This window comes from Phocoena sinus, chromosome 15, assembly GCF_008692025.1.
Source record: "Phocoena sinus isolate mPhoSin1 chromosome 15, mPhoSin1.pri, whole genome shotgun sequence".
NCBI classification, from domain to species: Eukaryota; Metazoa; Chordata; class Mammalia; order Artiodactyla; family Phocoenidae; genus Phocoena; species Phocoena sinus.
The window spans coordinates 46962915-46989137 of NC_045777.1; the positions used below are offsets into that span (position 1 = coordinate 46962915).

At 41.6% G+C, this 26223-nt stretch overlaps 1 protein-coding gene across 1 annotated transcript in view; it reads right to left on the reverse strand.

Annotated features, from left to right (window-relative positions):
• CFAP61 (cilia and flagella associated protein 61) overlaps window positions 1–26223 on the reverse strand; it is a 264938-nt gene that overhangs the window by 199879 nt on the left and 38836 nt on the right. The window contains exon 8 of the mRNA XM_032604424.1: window positions 22527–22686. Coding sequence (XP_032460315.1) covers window positions 22527–22686 — 160 coding nt within the window. The remainder of the gene's footprint in view (window positions 1–22526; window positions 22687–26223) is intronic.

Genomic DNA, 26223 nt, shown 5'->3' on the forward strand with positions numbered 1-26223 from the left:
TCATTTTGTCTCCCATGCATGCTCTGCAGGATTGATGTGTGGTGTGTTTACGTAGATCTAGCAGTCCCCAGCCGAGTGAACGGGAGAGTACTTGTGTGTTTCATAACAGCCACGATCCCGATAGGTGTTTGGATATTTTTTGGTGTGGTGTGCCGTGCATGTGCGTGTGTGTATACGTACGTGTACAAGTACATGTGTAAATCCTTTTTAAAGAAGCTTTATCGAACGTATTATGATTTTGAGGTGTAGCAATAGCTAGCTTGTAGGGGCCGCTACAGTTGGTATTTAGTATGGGGATTGCAGAGTGACCAGCACACTGGACTCCGAGGTGGTTCAGACGAGACAGAGGGGAACGGTGGCCATCGTCCTCGTGCCAGGAGCTTCTCCGGTCCTGCGCATATAGACTGTATACGTTACGAAGAATACACGGGAAGACTTTGTGACTGTCACTTGCTTTTTTCTTTTTCTGTGCTTCAGTACAAGTGTTGGCAAATGAGACTGTCTCCTGGCCCCTGCTCGCTGGGGATCAGCATGGTTGTCCTTCCAGTCTAAACCATCCATCTTTCTCTTGCCTGAAGGGGGAGGGAGGTGGGCCAGGCAGAGGACAGAACTGGAGGCAGTCCATCTATGTAATGGGACTGCGGGGCCACACTTGTGGAACCTTTGGACTGCTATTCTGGAGCTTTTATTTCTGGTGTGTTCATTGCACAGTGTTTGAAATGTTTAATAAACCTTTATAAACGTAAAAAAAAAAAAAGGAGGGTCACAGACCTAGGCTTATCAACGTTATTAGATCTCAAAGAGCTGAGTGAAGAAGCAAATTTCAGAACGTCCCATACCCAAAAGGTGCCATTTATGTAAAAAATACTGCCACGGTCTTCCCTGGTGGCACAGTGGTTGAGAATCCACCTGCCAATGCAGGGGACACGGGTTCGATCCCTGGTCCGGGAAGATCCCACATGCCGTGGAGCAACTAAGCCCGTGCACCACAACTACTGAGCCTGTGCTCTAGAGCCCACGAGCCACAACGGCTGAGCCCACGTGCTGCAACTACTGAAAGCCCACGCGCCTAGAGCCTGTGCTCCGCAACAAGAGAAGCCACTGCAATGAGAAGCCCACGCATCACATGGAAGAGTAGCCCCTGCTTGCTGCAAATAGAGAACGCATGTGCACAGCAACGAAGACACAACGCAGCCAAAATAAATAAATAAATAAAATTAATTTTAAAAACAAAAACACTGCCACAAGATGGTAGCGGTTTTTTCTGTGAATACGTGCATAAAAAGAGGTCTGGATGGATGCATGCTAACAACAATGGCCACTTCTGGGGATGAGAGAGAGAACCAGGCTTGGCCACTGACCAAAGGGAATTCAACTTTTACTGCATTACCCTAACTTTTTAAAGGAGGACAGTTTCGTGTAGTATTAACACAATTAAGATTCCCCCCAAAATGTCTAATTATAAAAGTAAATTTCTATCTTCAGAATATTACAAAATGGTCATTTTGTTTAGTATTTTAATATTATGATTTCAGAAAAGACTGACAAATGAATTTAAGCCACTCAGCTCTAAGAAGAGGGAAGATTAGAGGTTCGCGTTAAATCATTCATTCGACTGAAGTTCAGTGGAGAACGGGGAGTTGAGGGCACTCTAGAGGTACTGCGAAGTACATAATGAATCAGATGTAGTCCTTACTCTAAGAGGCTCACAAGTAATTAGGGTGTGAGTGCACCCCCCAACCCCCCCCCACACCTCTAATGATCTTGCAGTGTGAAAGTTGCTAAAGCAGAGGTATGAACAAAGCACAGTGCGTGTTCACTTATTTATTCATTCTTTCATTTAAAAATTTATATTTTACACCTACCATCTGGTAGACATTAACACACTAGACGTTGAAGATTCAGCAACGAACAAGACTAATTTGTACTCCCAAAGCAAGTCAGTGAGAGAAGGAGGAAACATTAAGCTCTGCTAGATGCAGAAAATAAGAGCACGGGAGCTGCTTCAAGGTTGAGTGGTCAGAGACGTCCCTCTGGACATTTAAGCTGAGATCTGAAGGATAAGAAGTAGCCTCGAGACAGTAAGAGGATGGAAACAGTGAGCAGACAGTGCTATCAAGCATTTCTGCTGAAGAGTGGAGATGTCCTTATTTCCTGACCTGTTTCCTTCCTCGGTTTGCCTCTGACCCTTTGGTCTTCTTCGTAACTGTGCTAGTTTCCTGTGGCCACTGTAACAAATTACCACTCACTTGGTGGCTTAAAACAACAGAAATGTATACTCCCACAGTTCTGGAAGCCAGAAGTCCTAAATCAGTACAGTATCCCTGGGCAGAAATCAAGGAGTTGGCAGGGCCAGGCTCCTTCTGTCTTGGATAATTTCATCTCAAGATCCTTCATCACACTTACAAAGACCTTTTACCAAAACTAAGGTAACATTTACACGTTCCAGGGATTGGGATGTGAACATCTTTCGGGAAGTCACGTTTCAGCCTAACCTCGGGAGCACCTGGGTGCTGTGTATCCACCCAAGTGCTTCCTAGGAAGGTAAACTCAACTTGTCTGAATCTGAAGTCAGAGCACCTCCACCAAATGATTCACTCACTCTTCTTATTCGCGTCTTGCAAAACGGCTCCACCATCCACCTAGTTTCTGAAGTCACCCTTAAGGTTTCCCTCTTCCACAGTCTTCCTTCCCCATATGCAGTAAAACATCAAGTTCCATTAAGTCTCCAAAATATCTCCCAGGTTCTTCCACAGTCACGCTTCTGGTTCAGCCCCTCATCTCTTTCCAGTCCAGTGGCCCTTGGAAAGTCTTCCTAGAAACTAGAAGTTGACGGTTATCGCTTTCTAGTTTAAGGTTCCTGATGGTTGCTCATTAGTTATGTTGTGATTAAACAGAATCTAGACTCTTTCGTGAGGGCTCATAAGACCTCAGCTGCCTCTCCTCCATCTCCTGTCCTGCTTCCTATTTCCCGCCACCCCCTCACTTCCCTCTTCAGCAGCGCTGAGCTGGTGCTTTCCCCTCATACGCCCTGGTCTCTAACACCTCCTTATTTTGCACATGCACATTGTTTTCCCTCTGCCAGGAAAATCTTTATGAAAGCTCCAATTTGTTTTTGAAGTTTTGACTCAAAAGCTTTCTTTTCTATGAAGTCTATGTTAATGTTCCCAAGATGACTTAGGTACAACTCTGCTGTGGTCCCACCACCATTTTCTATCCTTCAAAACAAATCTCTGATTATAAATTCATTTGTCTTGTATGTTTTTCCTGTCATTAGACCATGCAAGGCTCACCAGGTGCTAGACCAGGCTCCCAAAGGCTAGTATATGGGATGTATTAGCTGAATGAACAGCAAGAGGCTGATGATGAAGTCTACACTGATACAAAGGAAAACACTCGCAGGCCGCGTGAAAGCAGGACAATGAGCTTTTCCATATTGTTCAAGGAAACTCCTCCCTCCTGGACTGCAGTGCAGACTCCAAGCCATAGAGTATGGTGAACTTGAGCTCAGTGCCGTGGTAATTCCCAGATCACTGTCCTGACATGAGACTGTAGGTTTTATCCTCCAACAGGCTAAACTGGAGTTTGTGTCTCCTGAGGACAGGAGAAAGGAGGCCATGACAAAAATCACCAGCATTATTCTTTTTTTGGGAACATGGGTTGTAATCGTGATGCTGACTTTTCAGCCTCGCTTTGTTTAGGCCCTTTGTCATGTAGTGGCCTCCACCCCAATTCTGGGCTCAGCCTGGGACCTGCTTTGGGTAAGTGACATGTGTTAGCTCTAAGCCTAGACCTCAAGAGGCCTTGTGTATTTCCACTTGGTCTCTTGCAGCTGTGCCGTCACCATGAGAACATGCCCCATCCAGCCTGCTACGGGACGAGAGGCACACAGGGCAGAGCCAAGGCCAGCCTAGATCTGCCAAGAGAAAACTGACCCCAAGACACGTGAGAAGACCCAGCCAAGATCAGCAGAGCTGCCTAGCTGACCCCAGCTGCATGAGCAAAACACACTTACTGTGGGATGCCACTGTGGTTTTGCAGTTGTTTGTTAGCAGCACTATTGTGGTAATGGACTACTGATGCAGTGACAAAATATAACAGTGAGAATCAAGTAAATACTGAAGCTGGTTCTTTGAAAAATACCAATTAAATTGACACTGGTGAGACTAATGGAAAAAAAAGACACAAATACAAAATACCAGGAATAAAACACAGAAACATAGGGGACATCTATAAAGTAAGACGGTAGATATAAACCCATAAGAACATTAAATGTAAATGAATGAAATACTATAATTAAAAGACAACAGTTGTCACACTAGATAAAAATAACAACAACCAAACTTATGCTGTTTATAAGAGACACATTTAACATGTAAGGAAATAGGAAGGATGAAAATAAAAGAGTGGATAGGGATATAACATGCAAATATGAATCAAAGAAAGCAGGTGTGGCCATATTAAAATCAGAAAAAGTAGGCTTTAAGGCAAAAAATTTTCACTAGAGATAAAGAAGGACACTTCATAACTGATTTATTTTAAGTTCAGGGAAGACATAATGACTTAAAAATTATGCACCTAATAACATAGACTCAAAATACATAATTAAAAATTATAGACTATGAATGGAAATTGGTACATCCACAGTCAAAGCAGGAGACTTTAACAGACCTCTCATGAATTGATGAAACAACTGATGAAGTCAAAAGGATAAGATATTTGACATTATTATCAAACGTGACTGATTCATATAGAACCCTGCACCTAACAACTAGAGGATATACACTTTTTTCATGGACTCCAGGAACATTTACCAAAATTGACCATATGCTGAACAATTAAAGGGTCAAAATCACACAGAGTAGGTTCTCTGACTTTAGTGCAATTAAGCTAAAAGCTAGTGATAAAAAGATAACGAGACTATCCAAATAGACAGAGAAAACGTGGTATGTACGAACAATGGAATATTAATCAGCCTTAAAGAGAAGGAACTCCTGCAACATGTGACGATATGGATAAACCTTGAACATATTATGCTAGGTGAAACAAGTCAGTCACAGGAGGGCAAATACTACATGATTTCACCTATATGTGGTATCTAAAAGTCAAACCCATAGAAGCAGTACAATGGTAGTTGCCAGGGGTTGGGGGGAGGGGGAAATAAGGAGATGCTATCCAAAAGTGTAAAGTTTCAGTAACGCAAGATGAATAAGTTCTAGATCTGCTGAAAACACTGTGACTGTAGTTAACAAAAATCCAGTATACACTTAAAAATTTAAGAAAGTAATTCTCATGTTAGGTGTTCTTACCATAATAAAAATTTTTTTAAAAAAGATAAATAGGCTATCCTCATATGTTTGGGAGTAAATATTCTTTTAAATAACTTATGAGCCAAAGAATAAATAAAATGAAATTTCAAAAATATTGATAATGAGTACATTATAAAACAAAACTTGTAAGGTGCAGCTAAACCCAAGCATAGAGGAATACTTATAGTTTAAACACTCATTTTAGAAAAGAACAACAATGGAAAATCAATGAGGGGACTTCCCTGATGGCGCAGTGGTTAAGAATCCACCTGCGAATGCAGGGGACACAGGTTTGAGCCCTGGTCCAGGAAGATCTCACATGCTGCGGAGCAACTAAGCCCGTGTGCCACAACTACTGAGTCTGCGCTCTAGAGCCTCCGAGCCACAACTACTGAGACCACACACCACAACTGCTGAAGCCCGCATGCCTAGAGTCCATGCTCCGTAACAAGCCACCACAATGAGAAACCAGCGCACTGCAACGAAGAGTAGCCCCTGCCTTTCACAACAAAAACCCAACTCAGCCAAAAATAAATAAATTAAATAAATTAATTTAAAAAAAAAAAGTAGTGAAGAATCCCAAAAATCAACCCACAAACACAATATGGGCAATTGATTTACGCAAAGGTGGCACTATAACGAGGGAAATGATGACCTTTTCAGTAAATGGTGCTTGGTCAATTGGATATCCATACTTTTTAAATGAAACAATTCCTCTGCCACAGCACGCATGAAAATCGATACCGTGTGGATGGTAGATCTAAATGTGAAAGGCACCCCAACATGAAGTGGGGAATTGAGCAAAGTCATCTAGGACCCATTCTTCATTACCACACCCCAAGACTGTCTACAACCCGAGTTATGCTAAATTAAGTAATAAACACTTACCAAACCTAAATCATTTCTAAAGAAGATAAAACATTCACTACTAAGTTTAAATACTTTTGGTTTCTTTTTTTTTTTTTTTTTACAGAGGGGTTAAAGATATTTGGCTCTGTTAATGAAGCTATTTGGATATGCCATGTCAAAAATTGTGCTGTAAAGAAGCATATACCTCTAAAAATTATGAAATTTGCTAGTCTGCTAGGAAATGCTAGTATATGACAGACAATCCACAATTGTCTACTTCCTCATTTTCTCTGTAAAATGAAGGCTATAATGGTTAAAAATTATAATCAACATATATAATTGAAATTACTAGAAATATTAAGGATAAAGGGAAACAATTTTGTATGAAAAATACGCAAGGAATGTAGAATGTGTTTTTGTTAAGGTAAAAAGAAAGAAATTGACTCATTTCAGGATAAAAAAGGGAAGGAATAGGACAAAACCTGAATGATACAGAAAGTTGTAGAAGGTTTATGGAAAGAAATTTTATGTTAAGTGGTTGGTCAAAGCTGGTAAAGTTTGGACGGATTTACATATAAGGTTTCTTTTTTTAATAAGCTTTTAGTATCAATAACACTTGAATGCAAACCTAGAGTTTGGCTTTTCCTCTATTAAAACAACAAAGTTTTCTTGGGTTATTGGTCTACTATAATGAGACATCGCAAAGGTTTTTATTTACCTTTTAAGTAATCTGCCTAGGAAACGAAGATTCTATGTCTTATTAGAATAATTTGCTGTGCTTTATGTGGACCTTTATTATGTCCTTGACTAAGAGAACTAAGTCTTCTTGCTTTTAAAAGAGCTAAGGTTTGTTTGTTTTTACAACCATGTCACCTCCTATAGTTACTTTTAGATTCTTTATTGTTACTTTGATTAAATAGGTAACTAGGTATTTTTTCATAGTGACTTGCGGTCCTATAAAATCAGGTGTTCAAACCTTTTAAGGTGTTTGACAACCTTTGGTATTTTGTCTTCCCCAAATCAAATCCTAAATAAAAGCTTGATCTTGAATTGATTTTCCAGAGAGCCCCCTTGGAAAATCTCAAAGGATTTGTTCTTTTAGCTTGTAAAAGAAAGATATCAGAAATTAATAGATGTGTGAAGACCTAAATGTAAGGCCAGACACTATCAAACTCTTAGAGGAAAACATAGGCAGAACACTCTATGAGACAAATCACAGCAAGATCCTTTTTGACCCACCTCCTAGAGAAATGGAAATAAAAACAAAAATAAACAAATGGGACCTAATGAAACTTAAAAGCTTTTGCACAGCAAAGGAAACCATAAACAAGACGAAAAGACAACCCTCAGAATGGGAGAAAATATTTGCAAATGAAGCAACTGACAAGGGATTAATCTCCAAAATTTATAAGCAGCTCATGCAGCTCAACATCAAAAAACAAACAACCCCATCCAAAAATGGGCAGAAGACCTAAATAGACATTTCACCAAGGAAGACATACAGATGGCCAAGAGACACATGAAAAGATGCTGAACATCACTAATTATTAGAGAAATGCAAATCAAAACTACAATGAGATATCATCTCACACCAGTCAGAATGGCCATCATCAAAAAATCTACAAACAATAAATGCTGGACAGGGTGTGGAGAAAAGGGAACCCTCTTGCACTGTTGGTGGGAATGTAAATTGATACAGCCACTATGGAGAACAGTATGGAGTTTCCTTAAAAAACTAAAAATAGAACTACCATACCACCCAGCAATCCCACTACTGGGCATATACCCTGAGAAAACCATAATTCAAAAAGAGACATGTACCAAAATGTTCACTGCAGCTCTATTTACAATAGCCAGGACATGGAAGCAACCTAAGTGTCCATCAACAGATGAATGGATAAAGAAGATGTGGTACATATACACAATGGAATATTACTCAGCCATAAAAAGAAAAGAAATTGAGTTATTTGTAGTGAGGTGGATGGACCTAGAGTCTGTCTTACAGAGTGAAGTAAGTCAGAGAGAGAAAAACAAATACCATATGCTAACACATATATATGGAATCTAAAAAAAAAAAAAAAGGTCATGAAAAACCTAGGGGCAAGATAGGAATAAAGACACAGACCTACTAGAGAATGGACTTGAGGATATGGGGAGGGGGAAGGGTAAGCTGGGACAAAGTGAGAGAGTGGCATGGACCTATATACACTACCAAACGTAAAATAGATAGCTAGTGGAAAGCAGTCGCATAGCACGGGGAGATCAGCTCGGCGCTTGGTGACCACCTATAGGGGTGGGATAGGGAGGGTGGGAGGGAGGGAGACGCAAGAGGGAAGAGATATGGGGACATATGTATATGTATAACTGATTCACTTTGTTATAAAGCAGAAACTAACACACCATTGTAAAGCAATTATACTCCAATAAAGATGTTAAAAAAAAAAAGAGAACAGAATGAACATAACTATGGCACACCCATATGCTGCCACCAAACAAAATGAGGAAAAAAAAAATAGATGTGTGGAGTTGCATGAAAAGCACTGTCAAACAGGAACAGATGTTTAACTTTCCCTAGGTTATATTTGTATGGGCAAGTGTTATTAATATAAATATTTCAGGAATTATATGAAGTGCCTAGAAATTTGTCAATGTCCTTGCAGTCCATATGTCCCAGTACTGCTTTGCCTGATATTAAATAAGAACAACATAATGTTACCAATATGCCAGTTATTATTTTAAAATGTAGTATGCCACAGAAACAACCACATTTCCTTGTCAACTGAGTAATTTTTAAATGAACTCTCATAAGATCTTCAGCCACAGCCATTTAAGTCTTTTGTCATCCACAAATAGTTATTGCTTTACTCTGATGCTTTCCTGAAAGCTCTTGCAATCAGCTACAAGCCAGAAGGTTTCTCTTCAACAAAAGGAACTGTCTTGGAGACCTAGGGTAAAGGAACTATGCAAGGTACTATGGAGGACAGGTTCTGGTGGCATTGTTTAAATAACTCTGAGATAATATCAGTGGACAGAGTAAGGATTTACAAAACTTTCATGAGGAAGTCGATGGGTTCATGGAACTGCAAACCCAAGATCAAGCAGGACAAGAATTAATTACATGGTACTAAATGAACTGATGAAGGATAATTAAGTTTTTGTTTAAAATTTTGTTCCTGGATTTGGGTACCTCCCTGGTGGTCCAGTGGTTAAGAATCTGCCTTCCAATGCAGGGGACGCGGGTTCGATCCCTGGTCCGGGAACTAAGACCCCACGTGCTGTAGGGCAACTAAGCCTGTGTGCTGTAACTACTGAGCCAGTGTGCTCTGGAGCCCGTGTGCCACAAGTAGAGAGTCCACGCGCCGCAATGAAAGACGCTGCATACCGCAACAGAGATCCTGAGTGCTGCAACTAAGACCTAATGCAGCCAAATAATAAAACAAAACACAAACAAACCAAAAAAAAAAAGAGAAGGCAGAGAAAGAGTGGAAGACAAGAAAAGAAACAAAGAACAAGAGCAATGAATAGAACCAACAGTTACAAATAAGGGAAATATTGATTGAACTATACCACTAAAAAAATAATAAAATAAAATAAAATAAAATAAAATTTTTTCCTGGATTTAAGGAACCACTTTCTTTTTCTCTTAAGCTATTTTTTAAGAATTTTTTAAAAAATTTATTTGATTGCATCGGGTCTTATCTGCAACAGGCGGGCTTCTTAGTTGCAGCTTGCCAGCTCCTTAGCTGTAGCATGAGAACTCTTAGTTGTGGCATGCGTGTGGGATCTAGTTCCCTGACCAGGGATAGCACCCAGGCCCCCTGCATTGGGAGCTTGGAATCTTTACCACTGTGCCACCAGAGAAGTCCCTCTTAAGCTATTTTTAACTTACAACAATTTAATAAATTATACTTTGTTTTAGCTTTTCATTTCTGGTTTATTGAAGTATAGTTGATTTACAATATTTTATTAGTTCAGGTTTACAACAGTGATTCAATATTTTTATAGATTATGCTCCATTTAAAGTTGTTACCAAGTAATGACTATATTTCTCCATACTATACAGTATATCCTTGTTACTTAAACACAATTCATACGTCTTAATCCCATACCCCTATCTTGCCCCTCCCCACTTCCCTCTTCTCACTGGTAAACACTAGCTTAAATTATACTTTTATAAACAGAAATGAAATACTTATATTTTTCTCTCTGCCTGATCCCTCCAGAAATCAGAAACTCTTATTTAGTATTCTCATTCTCATGACAATATAGTTGTTGTCATAGGTTTAATAAGAATCTGTCCTCCTTGTAATAGAACATAACTGGAAACGTTGGTTATGTGACCAAGGCTTTGATTAAAATGTCATATTTGAGAATGATGTGCATAGAATCTAATATGACCAGACAGTCTTAAGGAACTAGGTTGATTTACAGAGCTAATGCTTACAAATCCCTCTTGGGTATCTAGTGCCTGGCTTACAGGTTTCCCAGCATTACAAGTGAGTAAAGAAGGATCTTTTGGGGGACCTTGAGAAGACGGAAATTCACCCAAATCTATAGGTATTGCAAGTGAAATCTGGTGGTGAGTTCTTGGCTTGGCATCCTAGCCTTGAGAAGCTTTTAAAAGTCCAATTTAGGGCTTCCCTGGTGGCGCAGTGGTTGAGAGTCCGGCTGCCAATGCAGGGACACAGGTTCGTGCCCCGGTCCGGGAAGCTCCAACATGCCGCGGAGCGGCTGGGCCCGTGAGCCATGGCCGCTGGGCCTGCGCGTCCGGAGCCTGTGCTCCGCAACGGGAGAGGCCACAACAGTGAGAGGCCCGCGTACCGCAAAAAAAAAAAAAAAAAAGGCCGCCTTGGGGAGGAGGCCTGAAGTCCCGTCCCCTACAAGTTGTGCCCAAATGGAAATCCCTTTAAAAAAAAAAAAAAAGTCCATTTTAAGCCTCCTCAAAATTCCAGCAAAGCAGGCTTTCTGCTCCTCCCCAGTCAATACTGCGTTTTCTTCTGCAGTGCCAGCATGTTCCTGAGTCACAGTGGTGAAGCTGAGAGAAAACAGATTTGGTCATATTGGGTACCTGGTCACCAGAGCTCCTTTGAACTCTGGCAAAATGGATATGGTCACCATCAATGATCCCTTCATTGACCCCAACTATATAGTCCACATTTCCAGTATGATTCTGCCCATGGCAGCAAGTTCAATGGTTTAATGGCACAATCCCATTAGCATTAAAAGCCCTATAGAACCTTCCATATTTTCCCGTTGAAGCCCTAACTAACCCTCCCCCACCCCTTTGATTAAGTTGGTACATACACCTTTACTCCTGGCTATTCAGTGAGTTACTCATCACTACAGAGTACTCCTGCATGTGTAATTAACTTTTTTCCTGTTAATCTGTTTACTGTCAGTTAATTTGCAGGTGCCTGACCACTTGGACGTGAGTTGATAGAGGAAAAGCTTTTCTTTCCAACAAATGCTTTTATATCAAACAAGAGAGAAATGAAAATAAATTAATCAAGCAGCTAGAATAGGAAGAACAAAACAAGGCCAAATTAAGGGAAAGGAGGTCATAGGATTAAAAGCAGATATTAATAAATTCAAAAAGAAATAAACCCACAAACTTGATAGATAAATTGAAAAGCAAGCTCTTTGAAAAAGCCAATCAAGCAAAAGAAACTTTAAAATAAAAGCAAGAAAGAAAAGTTAAAAAGCAAAAACAACCTTAGGGAGAAGAAAGAGCTATAACCAGCAATAGCAGAGAAAAAATTGTAGGTAGAGCTCCAGCCTGGGCCCTTGGAAGCTGGGTCCATGCAGTTTGCAAGCATCCTAGTTAGAGGCTGCAGCAGAGCCTGCCTGGGTGAAGTCTATTTTGGTTGCAAGGAGAGTCTGTAACCATTTCCTTGATATAAACCATGTAGCAGCGATTATGAGGCTGAAGCTGCATCAGGCACAGATGTGCTGACACTCTGAGAAACCAAGCGTGTCATTAATCCGGGAAGACAGCAACAGCACCTGTGGTGGGAAGTCAAGCTGAATCTCCCAGATGGGGTTAAAATAGGACCAGCAAATTGAAGTTGCTGATTCCGAGTGAGAATCAAGATAGAGCCAAACAGAGAGGTCAGGAATAAAGGAGTTATTATAGATCTCTGCACAGGCTGGGGTAAGCGAAAATAATTTTCATTTTTTACCTACAAGAGTCACTTTAATCAAGTGATCCAAGTGACACACATCAGCAGTGGAACAGGCTGAAAATGTGTAACACCAGAGAGGATGCAACGAGAACCCATCTCTCCCACCATAGTCCTGCCAAATGTGCACAACATGGATCCCATCATGGGAAACATCAGACAAACACAAACGGAAGCACATTCTACAAAAGTAGGGGCCGATAATCTTCAAAAGTGTTTAGGTCGTGAAAGTTAAGGGAAGACAGGAACTGCTCCAAAATGAAAGGTAATACGACAACTAAATGCAGCTTGTCATTCTGGACTGGACATTTTTGCTAGGAAGGGCATTATTGGAACAAATGGAGAAACTTGAATGAGGTCTGGGATTGTGGATTAGATGGTATTAACACATTCAAGTTAACTGCTTGACTTTGATGGGTGTCTGAGGCTCACTGAAGTAGTGACTACTACACTCACTGAGGTAGTCACAGGTGAGTCAGCATCATGTCAGCAACTCACTTGCAAATGGTTCAGGAAGGAAAAAAAGTACCTGCAACTTTTCTGTAAAGTTAAGATTGTTTTCATATTTTAAAAAACAGAGGAACGAAAGAAAAGCATTGCCTCAGTGTCACTTCTGTGACTAGGTCCATGTTGTTATTTTCTTAGACAGTTTTATCCACACTTCAATTCACGTCGCGTTTATTTTTTTCACGTAAGATTATATCGTACCCATTTCCCTTCACTGTCGGTAAACTTTTTAAAGGCTACTGCACAGCCGTACAGTGAATACTCACGAGTTTAGCCATCCCTCTCTTAAGGGAGACTTCGGTGTTTTTAATTTGTCTGTTTATTTGGATATTTTCTGTTCGTTCATTTTTAGTATTATGATTAAGCTTAGGGAAAAGTCTTGAATGTGTATCTTTTTACAGATTCAGGATTATTTCCTCAGACTTGCTACAGTTGAGGTCAAAGAATATGAGCACTTAATGGATTCTGGTAACCATTTCTGGAGTGTATTCCAGAAATACAACCTTCACGGCTGTCAGAAACCGAGGACTAGTTGCCAAGCTTCTTGCCTAGAACCGAGCATCTTAATTACAACACATATTTGAAACTTAGTAGGCAAGTGCAGGGAGAAAAAGGTCTTGGGTTTTAACGAGCATTTTAGTTTTCTGGAAGCTGAATATTTTCCCACACTTATTATGAATAATTTTATGTATAGTTAGTTTTGTGATTTACTTATGTTTCTCTTTTCTCTAAAATATTTTATGTAGATTGAAATCAGCACTCAATAAAAAAAGACAAGTCTTTTTCCAAACGGAGTTGGAGACATAATATATAGAAAGCTGAAATAACTTTCTAGGCCCAAGATGGAGCCACTCCTGCCCAGGGTGGGGATGAGGGCGTGCCAGGTCAGCAAACCAAAACTTGGGTCCCTTTCATGTCCCGGTAAAATGCAACACGACCAGAAATGCAGTCGATCCTTCAGTCAATCCCCAACCGCCAACCCAACCCTGGATCTTCTCACCCCAAACAAGGATGACTGCAGGACCCCAGCCAATCAGGTATTTTTCTCTTCCTTGTTCTTTATTCTTTATCCTATAAAAGCTTCCTGCTTTCTCGCCCATTTTGCAGTTCTCCGAAAAGAGACTGTCTACTTCATGAAGTGTTAAATAAAGTTTGTTTATATCACCTAAATTGTCTTCTTCAATCATTTTAACAGTATATATATATATATATATATATATATATATATATATATACTGTTATATACATATGTGTTTGTGTATGTATATATACAGATACAAACATACACACTGGAGATACATATATATGTAGATCCACCACTGTACACTAATCATTTTGTAACCTTCGTATACTAAATGATGCTTTTCTAGAAATATCTAATTTCCTAAAGTTGATTCAAAAGAAATAGAAAATCTGAATGTGTGAGTAACCTTGAGGGGAAACGGAACATCGTGAAACATGAACCTGAAGTTAGAACCAGCATCCAAGGTGACTGTCCCTGGTCTTCCACTGAGTGAGCCCACGTGCTCCTGGAAGTCTGAAAACACCCAAAGCCAGAGCGCTATGCAGTGGAGAAAAGGTTTGCAACCCCGTAATGAAATTAACCGGCTTCATGTTGGGCTTATAATTAATACGTTTTCCTTTGTTGCCACGTGCAAAAACTGATTTTTAGCAATTGCCTCTTCAGTTGCTTTGCTTGCTTGGATTAAACTTGCTCCGTGATATTTTAAGAGTCGTCAAAACCCCTGTGTAAACAGACACAGAACTCACAGTGACCCAAGTGCAATGGGTGCAGCCCGCCGACAGCCAATTTAATCAAGGGGGAATTCAGAGTATTCATCACAAGCAATTGATTTTCAAGAGAAAAGTCAGCAGGATCAAATAGCCTGTTGGGATGAAAACCCTCTGAATCACCCCTACCACCGTATTTTCTAGCAACTAACTCCTGACTCCATATAGTGTAAGAGCCAAATTACTATAATTATCCTGCAACACAAGTGCCATATCAACATTATTTTAAACATGGATTTTTTTGCATAATCTTTCATTATTATCATTCAGTCTCCCATTTGGAAATATAAAACAACAACAAAGCGCGATCTACCCCCAAAAGAAGAAAGGTCACCAGAGAGAACAAATAAAAGGGCTATTTACATGTGAATGTACTAAGAGAGGTGTGTTTTACAGTCAAATACACTCTTGAAATTCATTAAATGCCTTCTCCCCTGCTTCATAAATATGGGCAAAAGACACATCGCCTACTGAGAAAATAATCCCAGTACATAATGATCATAACGAATATAAATAATGCCACTTTTCTTTCAAAGACCTCCAAGTCCTATATACAAATGCATTTGTATTTCGACCACTGAGAAACGAATCTGCTTGGTGACGAGCGCAGCAGAATCATCACTTAACCAGTGGCTCCCAGTGCTGGGGAGAGTAGGAACGTGGCTCCCAGTCATCCTGTGCTCCGCGTGATAACGGAGTCTTCAGAGGGTACCCTCATTTGTTGCTGCTGTTTTTAAAGGCATTCAAAAGGGCTTAGAAACCAGTATCTGAATGAAGGTGGAACATCAGCACTAGGTTTTATTAAATAATCAAAAGGCTTCCGGGGCAATGACCCTGACAAGACTGATTTCAAGTCTGGATGGCTCCTTCCTGGTATGTTACCAGCCCAAGGGTTCCACCCGGGGAACCCATGCAAGAGTTTATACTGTTGATGAAGTAAAAATTCGTATTCTAAGGCAAGTCATGGAAAATTTAAACATAAACATTTTTCTCTGCCCCTTGTTCTCCCCTCTCCCCTCTGCTGTGTATCGACATTATGCATGGACCAGACCTCCCCATTGGCGGAAGTACCTGCTCAACCACAAAGAGCGACATTCTCCCGTTACCCACAAGACAACTCCTTAAAAGGTAACATTCCTTCTTGACCTTGTAAGGGATCACAATGACCCACCACTTTGTACTTAAAGATCTGGACTGTGCAAACTCTCTACATCATTTAATGTACAGCCCCTCTGTCTCAAAAACCTGTGTGATTGTGCTTTGACCTCTAAGGGGTAAAACAGTTCTCAGAGCTTTCTGAGAGGTTGTTCCTGGGTTATAATCCTCAGTTTGGCTCCAATAAAATTTCCCTTTTCTTTCTTAGGTTGACTGATTAATTTTTCGTTGACACCGCCAACCTTGGAGATAATCATGTCAGCCTGGGCGTAAGTCTGGAATTATTTATATGTTTTGTCAACATCTTTAACAAAGCGTTAGAACTCACACAGTTACTTCCAGAAAACCAAAGTTGGCTAGAGTGGCTCAAGTTTTAGAAGGACGCAATTTTGTTACCTTCATATACTAAAAAGACATTTGGTGGTTAAAAAAGATGCAATTTAAATTGTGACAAACATGAGTCAGTGTATCAGGCTTTCATGAGCATGTGTAGAAGCGAGCAAGTAGAAGGGACCTTGTTGCCATGATCGGCATTATTACCATACAGCCTTGATCACAGGGCTCCAGAGAACCGCTGACACAGGATTCTAGGTGCTGCACATTGAATCGTGTCCCCACAAAACTCGTGTTTAACCCCCACCCACTGAAACCTCAGAATGTGACTAAATGTGGAGAAAGGGCCTTTAAAGAGATAAAGTAATATGAGGTCAGATGGATGGGCCCTTAAACCAATGTGACTGGTGTCCTTATAAGAAGAGGAGATTAGGACACAGACAGGAACAAAAGGGAAAACCACGTGAAGACGCAAGGAAAAGAATCTCCAAGCTGTGGAGAGAGACCTCAGAAGAAACCAACCCTGCTGACACCTTGATCTCAGATTTCTATATTTCCACAACTGTGAGAAAATGAATTTATGTTGTTTAAGCCCCCTGGTCTGTGGTACTCTGCTAAAACAGCCTGAGCAAACGTATACAGAGTCCTAGTGGGTCACTAGTTCAATAACTACGGAACGTACCAGGTGGTAAATACATGGTCTGAGATACAGAATGCAAACCTCTTGGCAGAAATACTGCTATGCTCTGTAGATGAGTGTTTCATCCACATTTGGAATCCAAGTTAAAAGAAGAATAAACTAAAACAGAAAGTCACCCAGGCATATAAAATCTAACCTTAGGAAGAGAGGCTAGAAGACCTGGGCTATCACTATTCAATAAATCAGACTTGGCTTAGCCATTGTTTCTTAGCCCTGCCATCTTTGTTCCAGACATTTCCTCGCCCTGCAGAGGAGAGACCCTGAGGTAAGAAGCAAGTGTAAGTTCCATGAAAGAAATTTAAACAAGACACAAAGAAACATTTCCTGACAGCAAGACTGATTTTCTTTCACTTAAAAGGCAACATTGCTATGTTTTTGGATGGAGATGTTATGAAAATTATATTTCAAAGAGCCTTTTAACTGTAGAGTAAGGGACTTGCCTGGTGGCGCAGTGGTTAAGAATCTGCCTGCCAATGCAGGGGACACGGGTTAGAGCCCTAGTCCGGGAAGATCCCACACGCCACAGAGCAACAAAGCCCGTGCGCCACAACTACTGAGCCTGCGCTCTAGAGCCCATGAGCCACTACTACTGAGCCCGTGCGCCTAGAGCCTGCACTCTGCAACAAGAGAAGCCACCACAATGAGAAGCCCTCGCACCACAACAAAGAGTAGGCCCCGCTCGTCACAACTAGAGAAAGCCCACGTGCAGCAACAAAGACCCAAGCAGCCAAGAATAAATAAACTTAAAAAAATTAAAAAATAATAACATAAAATAAATGTAGAGTAAGCAGCACTTTTCCCGGGTGGGTTGGTTATAAGGAGCTACCCTGGATGTTCTTCGGGACGCCCGTGATTCTGTTGTATGAAATTGTATTTCTCCCTGCCAAGGGCACGTCGAGGTCACAGAGGCTCTGCGTGGTGGACCCCATGTACGTACTGAGATGCACCTTTCAGGGCTCTTTCAAAACCGAGACTCCCACTCCCCAGGTCACACCAGCCGACGTGACAAACAAAAGTTTTGTCTTTCACTTGCTTTCAGTTTTTTCATTCTAACTGGTAAATGTGTCGATGCCAATACAGCTGTGGAAATGCAGGCTGTGCCCTATTTTGCCTTCTGCACCATCAAGAAAACGGCCAGCTCACTCTGGTTCCACAGTCTTTATTGTGATGATGCAATCAACAGAAGACAGCCTGATGTGCCGTCGCTGGGCAGGGCCAGTGGTGGAGCCAACTATTGTCTTGGGCCACCGTATTGTCGCTGGAGGAAAATATGCATAAACTCCCAGCATACGGTCGCCGCTGCGCGTTCACTAAGCTTTCAGACTCTTGCCATTTGCGGGATCTTGGATTTCATCTCGTACAATCTCCCACACAAGCAGAAAGCCCCTTCCTGAGCAGCTATGACTCTTTATGAATTCTTCCAATATTGGGGGAACTTGCTACTTCTAAACTAGGTACTCCGCTTAATAAAAAATAAACTTTTACTAGATTTTCCTTATACTGGGACAAAATCTGCATCCTTATGAGGCAGGAGATAGATGGGTCCCAGGCTGAGCAGCTGGAGTTTGTCCCCTGTGGACAGATACTCCAAGATAGAGATAATAGCAGGAGGCTAACAGGAGAGGCTGAGTCCCGCCCAGATAAGAGATAGGGACCACATATTTCTCATTCTCAAGGTCAAGGAGAACTTCCGGACTATACATGTGCAGAAAGCCTCCTTGGAGGTCAAAAGGGGAGTGATATCAACTTACTTATAGGCCTCTCCACGAGAATCCATCTTGACTAAGAGATGCGCATGCACACATGGGAGGGCCCTGAGATAAACCAAATATGGACTCAGAACCAGGCAAAGATGACTGGCCAAAGGAAACCCAGAAGAAATGCCCCACGTAAGTGACTTAAACTACCACCCTCTCTCTCAGTCTGCCCGTGTGTCTATTCACACGTACTCTCTTCCCTCCTAATAAACACTTTGTTTTACTACTTTCCGTCTTTGTGGGAATTCATTTCTGCAGAGCCAAAGGGGCAGGGTCTTGTCACTGGATATTGGTCTAGTGGCTAGGATTCAGCGCTCTCACTGCTGTGGCCCAACCTTGATTCCCGGTCAGGGAATTGAAATCCTGCTTCAAGCCGCTGCAGGCCGAGGCCACCCGAGATCACTTTGACTTTGTTCACATTGGTTCCAGTTTAGTCCCAAGGTTTAGTAGATAAAAACCCAAATTTACAAGTGTGTGTAATAGTTTGTATATGACGAATAGGTGACTAAAAAAATGGGATCACTTAAAAATTATTCAAGTAAAATGCAAAATGAATGTGTATGGTTACACTTTTTAGATCCAATGGAAACTTCTGATACGGCTGAAATGATGAGATAGCAAGCCAATCACAATGTATGCAGTAGCTAAAGAAGGGGGACCACTGTGTGAGCTCAGGAATGTCGAGCCGTGACGTTATTCTGCTTGGAAGGGTGGAGGGTCATGTGAAATTGCAAGTCTCACGGCTGGTGGGAAAAGAGCAGACCTTGAGTTCAGGATTTGAGAACAAGAGTTTATTTGGGAGGTGACTCCAGGAAGCACAGTAGGGTGGTGAGGAAGAGAGAATGGGAAAGGAAGGCAGCTAACAAAACACATGTCATCACACGGATCACCAGCTGGAGGTGATCCTGGAGGAACGTTGAGAAACAGCAAAAAACTCGTGTCTCAGAGCTATCCCACCCTAGGGGTGAGAGAGCTGGGGTACTTATACCCCGACTCCTGTCAGTTGTGTGTAAATAAATGTTTTCACAGCTGGTGGGAAAAGACTAGACCAGCAGTGTCTTGGGGTGTGTTCTCTCAGAGGCACAGTCTGAGTCAAGGATTCAAGCACAACTGTTTACTTGGGAGTTGGTGGAGAAAGTAGCAGTAGGAGTACAGGGACAAGAAATAGGGAAGCAGAGGTTGCTCCTGGGGTGTCAATGTCCTGGCACTTCCAGCCTGCCTCAGGAGCAGGGCAGAGTGGCCTCACATGGTTCTGGCAAATCCCACAGACACAGAGGTGGAGATTTCAGAAGTTGGAAGTTTTCAAAGCACTCGCGTGCACACACATACACATAGACGTCACCTAGAACTCCTAGAAGTGATAACTCATTAAATAACTCATTGAAGTGAAAAAATTGATCATGTATTTGTGTAGTAGGCCCACCATTGGAGTTTTCAATCACAGCCATCCTAGATAAGAAGTCACCTTGCCAAGCCGAAGACTCAGTTGGGTTCTGGGTCAGCCCCTGTTGAGCTGTAACACCTTTTGGGAGTGTGGGCAGGTGTCACCTTTCCTAGCTCTCCTGCATCAAGTTATGAGGATAAAATGAGATGATATATACAGAAATCCTTTGAAAAGTAAAAAGCATAAACAAAATTGAAGGCATAGGGCATAATGGTGTGTGCCCAATGAAACAAGCATTTTAGTTCATATTTTAGAGAAATTATATTTCCTTTAACTTGAGACTTTCATCAGAAAAAGAAAATGGACAGCAGATCATAGGACATTTCAGATTTTCTCTGGAGCCTCATTCTTTGCTGCTGTTGATGGGAAGATCACAGCAAAATGTGCTGATGACTCTTTTCTTAGATATAATGAGCTGCTGACGACTTGTGAATCCATCCCTGAGTTATTCGGAAGTCTACAACAGTGCTCCCTAGTGACAAGTTCATAATCACCTTTGCATCAGTGAAAATAAAGCTGGATTTTCAGAAATAAACAAGGCACACAAAATAACAAGAGAAGTTTTCCTATCTCCTTTACTTACCATCCTGTTCTAGATCAACTAATTTTAAGTAAAAATATTAAAGGTGGTAGAGAGAAGTAAGACTTCTTTCAGCTTCCATATCTCTGAGGCTTTTTGCTAGACAGAGGTACTAGATAGATTATGTGTGTCTTGAAGTCCAGGGTTCAGCCTAAATTTTGAATTTTGTTCCTACCCATAAAGTTTCTAAGATGGGAACTTCCCAGTCATTCTATGTAACCTCAGAGCCACTCAGAAACATACTGGAAAGGACTATATCTTTTCAATTTATTTTTAATAATGACAACAGTCACGGGGGCAGGAAAAACGACTTCAAGTTTTTCAGAACTTACTCTGTGTGTGGCACACAGAGCTAAGGACATCATGTAGATTCTAACGTTTAATCTTCCCAACAACTCTTTGGGTTTGATACTATTTTTATCTCCATCTTAGACACGAGAAAACTGAGCCATAAAACTTATTTAATGGTGCCTTCGAGAAGAATTTATATTGTGTTGATACATTCGAAAGTGACAGTGATAACTTTTTGTTCAGGACTGTCTCATGCTGAAAAGTCCTTCAGAACTCTCCTGTATCTCTGCTGAGAAGCAAGGGCTAGCCAGCCTTCACCATTAGAAAATAAAGACCTCAAAAGCTCTCCTTCGGGAAGAGCACCATCATCAGTACAAAAGGGAATCACCTCTCCAGCTTCAGCTCTGCAAGCTCTTTGTAACGACTGTGAACATTCAGACGAGCTCCCTGCACTTGGTTTCCCATCCAGCGGATGAGATCTGCCAAACCCACACCTGCCGTTGTTTAGATCAACAAGTCTTCTGCTTGTCAATCGTGTCCCCAACACGCTCCTCTTCCTGTTTTTTGAACAGTCTTGGTAGCATCTCTCAGACACAAGAAAGTAGAGCAATTCAAAATGCCCCGATTTTAACCTGGGAAGACTCAACTAGGTGAAAGGCCAATCACAAAGTGATAATAATGACCGCTCAAGATGATGGTCCATGCTGACTGAGTGCTAACTTTGCCCGAGACACTGAATAAAGCCCTGGACGTGAGTGATCTCGGCGAGACCCCACGTGGGAGGTATTACTACTATTCCTATTTTACAAATGAGGAAACCCACATTTGGAGAACTGAATTTACATGCTCTCCTTGCATCTGCCTGATTTAAGAACCAAAACACTTAACCTCAAAGATACTCATGGATGCAGGAAGACCTCATTAAATTAAAATACCAAAATTTGAGATGACCTAGTTTCACTTGGTGAAAACCCTAATACAGACATTATTTCAGAATCAGTGCAAGTATTGACTACTTGCAATAGACCTGTATTACATAATAATTTGTTGAAGACATAAACACAGAAGCTCTAACTGCTGGGATTAAAACTTAAAGGCATATATGAAAAAGAAAATATATGTATATACATACACATATATGTATAACTGAATATATATGTATATGTATAACTGAATCACTTTGCTGTACACCTGAAACTAACACAACATTGTAAATCAGCTATATATTTCAATTTTAAAAAAATTTAGAAAAGAAAAAACTTAATATAATTTCTCGAGTTCTTGACTTGAAAAATTCACTCATCATATTCAGGTTTTGTGTTGTACGTGTGTGTCTGAGTAAAATCCTGAAATGCTATCAATTATTTCCCCACAGCTTACCTCTAACAATGAACATCCTGAAGGTAGATGTTCTGAATTCAGGAAACCTTCAGTGGCAAGGCCGCAGTGCACCCTTGACTCCCTGTGCTCACAGATACATGCACGAGGATGAGATGGACCAGGAACTACTCCTCAAAGGGGACTGGAGACAGAGCTATAGTAGGTGCCACCTAGTTCCAGCACTTAGCCAAGAGCACAGCACAGCATGTAAAGCTTGAATTCCTGACACGCTCCTTTGATGGCCACTGTACCTGAACTTCCTTGAACGCTTAGCTCTTGGGGTGGTTCTAGGACGTCATCGGGATGCGGGGTGCAGAGTCCGTGGAAGGGCCTCAAGTCAAAGCACTCATGCAGGAGCTGCATGTTCACTCTCGAGCATACGCTCATGAACCCGACGGCTACACCTTCCACCTGAAACGTCCAAAACATCTCATGACTGTCCGACCTCAGGTGAATGCTCATCACGAAACTCCCAGGAGCCCCAGCCCATGGGCACCCAGAGATGTCTGAGGGAGGGAGCAGCCCTAGTGTCCAGAGCAATGCACGGCATACAGGACAGGCTCGAAAAACGATGCCATGGATGACCACTGTGGGCAATCCCAGAGGTGGGTATATAACTTAGGGAGGCCACCAGGATGTTCTTTAGGGAAAACTCTTCGGAACTTTGCCCAGACAACGCCCCTGCCTGCCCCATATCCCTTTATTGCCCCACTGCAAGCCCAGCACTCCCATCCACTCTCCGCCCCTCCACAATGCGGTTCTCAGGAAGACTGGCCATTGTTCCAGTGGCCATCTGGTTGATCCTCGGTTCAGAGAAAGTTCATGGTCTTTCGCTCCTCATCAGGTAGGAATGCTTCGATCTTCTTAAACTCATTTATTTTTTTGATTGGATGGTCTCACGGGGAGGAGATGTGAGGAAGGAGGTTTGGTGGGAAGCTTTGAGTGAAATAAACTCATTGCACCTGTTCACCAGATGTGTCTGACCTACAACTGCATCACCTCCCAGCACCCTACCTGATTCTGAACCTCTTGCAATGGCCCTCATCATTTTAGGCCTTTGATGAGGAATACATAAGTGGGAAGATGAGGGTGACAGAGTGACATAATATTCAGTCTTCATCCCTCACTCCTGTCACAAAGCTCCTAAAACGCTTGTAATTTCCTGAGAGGAGCATCTTTTGTTTTTCATAATTAAGTCCCTTTCAATCACACCTGAGTTTACACTAAAGCGGTGACTTTCGGAGCATGGGAGCTAGTTACCAGAGGAATCAACCTTGTGATTAGAGGGTTGGAACTTTCAGCCCCGTCCCCTCGACCTCTGGGAAGGGGAAGGGGGCTGGAGATTGAGTTCAACCACCAGTGGCCAATGATTTAATCAGTCGTTAATGGAACCACCAGAGAAACCCCTAAACGATGGGGTTCAGGATCTTCCGGGCTGGTGAACACACTGAGGTGCTGGGCAGCGGCGAGCCCAGAGAGGGCATGGAAGCTCCCCGCCCCCTCCTCCCCACCTCCCCCCACGCACTTCTTCCATTTGGGCTGTTCCTGAATTGTATCCTTTACAACGAATCGACGATGGCAAGTAAAGTGTTCTCCTAAGTTCTGGGAGCCCTTTCCAGCAGATTGTCACACCCGAGGAGGGGGTCATGGGAAACCCTGATTTACAGTCGGTCAGTTGAAAGTACAGGTGACAACCTGGGTCTTGTAACTGGCATCTGACAGGGGCAGGGGACAGTCTTGTGGGCCTGAGTCCTTAAACTGTAGGGCCTGTGCTAAGTCTGGGCAGTGTCAGAGGTGAATCAAACTGCAGGACACCCAGCTGGTGTCTAGGAAGCTGGAGAGTTGGCTGGTATGGGGAAAATGCAACACATTTGGGGTCATAAGTATTGCGAGTAGAGGAAACAACTTATCTTTCTGTGAGTAACTAGCTGAGCTGAGCCTATTACTGGTACTGAAATATTATAAATTAACAACGAATTTTAATTCTATCAAATTTTAACACCACATTGAGAGATGACTGTGATTGAAATTCTTTATTATGTTCCATCGGTAATTCTGTATTTCATTCTTCTCTGCAAGGAAAGCATTTAGAATTTTAAAAGAGGCGAGAGAGAATGCAGAGTTCTTACGTTAACTAATCTTATTTGGTGGTAATTATTTTGCGATATGTACATAAATCAAAATGTTAGGTTGGACACCTTAAACTTATACAATGTTATGTGTCAATTATATCTTAATAAAACTGGAAAAAAAGGAAAATAAATAAATTTCACATAAATAATTCCTTTGATCATTATGTGGGTTTTAAGCAGATTCTGGTGACTGATTTGACTCTGACAGCTCTTATAAGAAACCAGCATTTACTGGGCAGGTGCGATCCACCAGAATTCACACTTTATTTCTCGAGACAGCCATTCCATCCAAGAAGCAGAACGCAACAGGACTTCCCTGGTGGTGCAGTGGTTAAAAATCCGCCTGCCAATGCAGGGGATATGGGTTCAATCCCTGGTCTGGGAAGATCCCACATGCCGCAAAGCAACTAAGCCCACGAGCAACAACTACTGAGCCTGTGCTCCACAACTACTGAAGCCTGCGCACCTAGAGCCTGTGCTCTGCAACAAGAGAAGCCACCGCAATGAGAAGCCCGTGCACCACAACAAAGAGTAGCCCCCGCCCATCGCAACTAGAGAAAGCCCACGTGCAGCAACGAAGACCCAACACAGCCAAAAATAAATAATAAATTAAAAAAAAAAACAAACTCAACAATCACCAGCATTCCCTGTTCCTAAGAAGGCAGCATCATTCCATAAATGCCCAGAGAAAATGGTTAATACTTGAACTTCCTAAAGTAGAGAAAGAAGCTACAACACTCCTTTAAACAACAGAGAAAAAAATTAGGTATTTAACTGTTTGTTCTCAAATGTTCTCTTCTGGTTTAAAACCACTTGTTCTCAAAGATGTGTTTGAAAAGTAAAGACTCCCTGTACTTTCTCCCAAATACTGGAATGCAAAAAGAATTTTTAAAAATTGATTTTTTCCATGCATATTCTTTTCTTTACACGCTCCCCAAAATACTAGCTGTAAAAGGCTGGATTTACACAGTTGTTTTATAAAGCCATGGACACTTTAATAAAAGTCCAAAATACACATTTTAATTTTTTTCCCAAATAACAAGTGATCGTTTGTCTTGTTTGCGCGTGTGAACAAAGGCTGTGTAGCCACAGTTGTCTGGCTTCTCTGTAATTTCAGGCCCAAGACTCAGCAGACGCTGATTAACCAATCCCTCTACCATATGTGCAGAGAGAGCCGGCCAGCCTCCCTCTCGGCAGGGAAAATTGGCATCCATCTTTGGTTCACATGGAGATGTCCTTCTCATCTAGAGCCACGCTGGCGCGATGCAACTTCCATGGCCTGAAATACCTTTTGCTGGCTTCATGGCAAGCTGCATGTGCATGATAAGAATGCATTATTTATAAGACCGCTGTTAGTAATGAGCTATTATACTAATGGCTCGTCATGTTTGGAATTTGATTCAAATGGCATGGATCACACATTCTGATGAAAATGAGAAAAACATGTTTCACCATTAGGAACAAAGATTTCACGTTCTCCAATTCTGCAACCTGTTATACTCCCATCTTTCATCTCGGGACTGTGACAATTCACAAAAGTTAAGAATGATTGACTCAACAGAGCGAGGACGTATTGTGGAAGTGTCTGCTTTTTCCTTTGGGTTTCTTTGGGATGACTGTTCCGATTTGAGAAACACTGTTCTTAAATATGAATTTGTGGGAGTATTCAAATGCATCTTTGTGTGTGTGTGTGTGTGTGTGTGTGTGTGTGTGTGTGTGTGTATGTGTGTGTTTTCTGGAAAAATAAGTTGATTTGATGGACTTTTTTTTCTTGTACAGTGAAAAGGCACTGATCGCTGGCTGCTGTCTGTCTTCC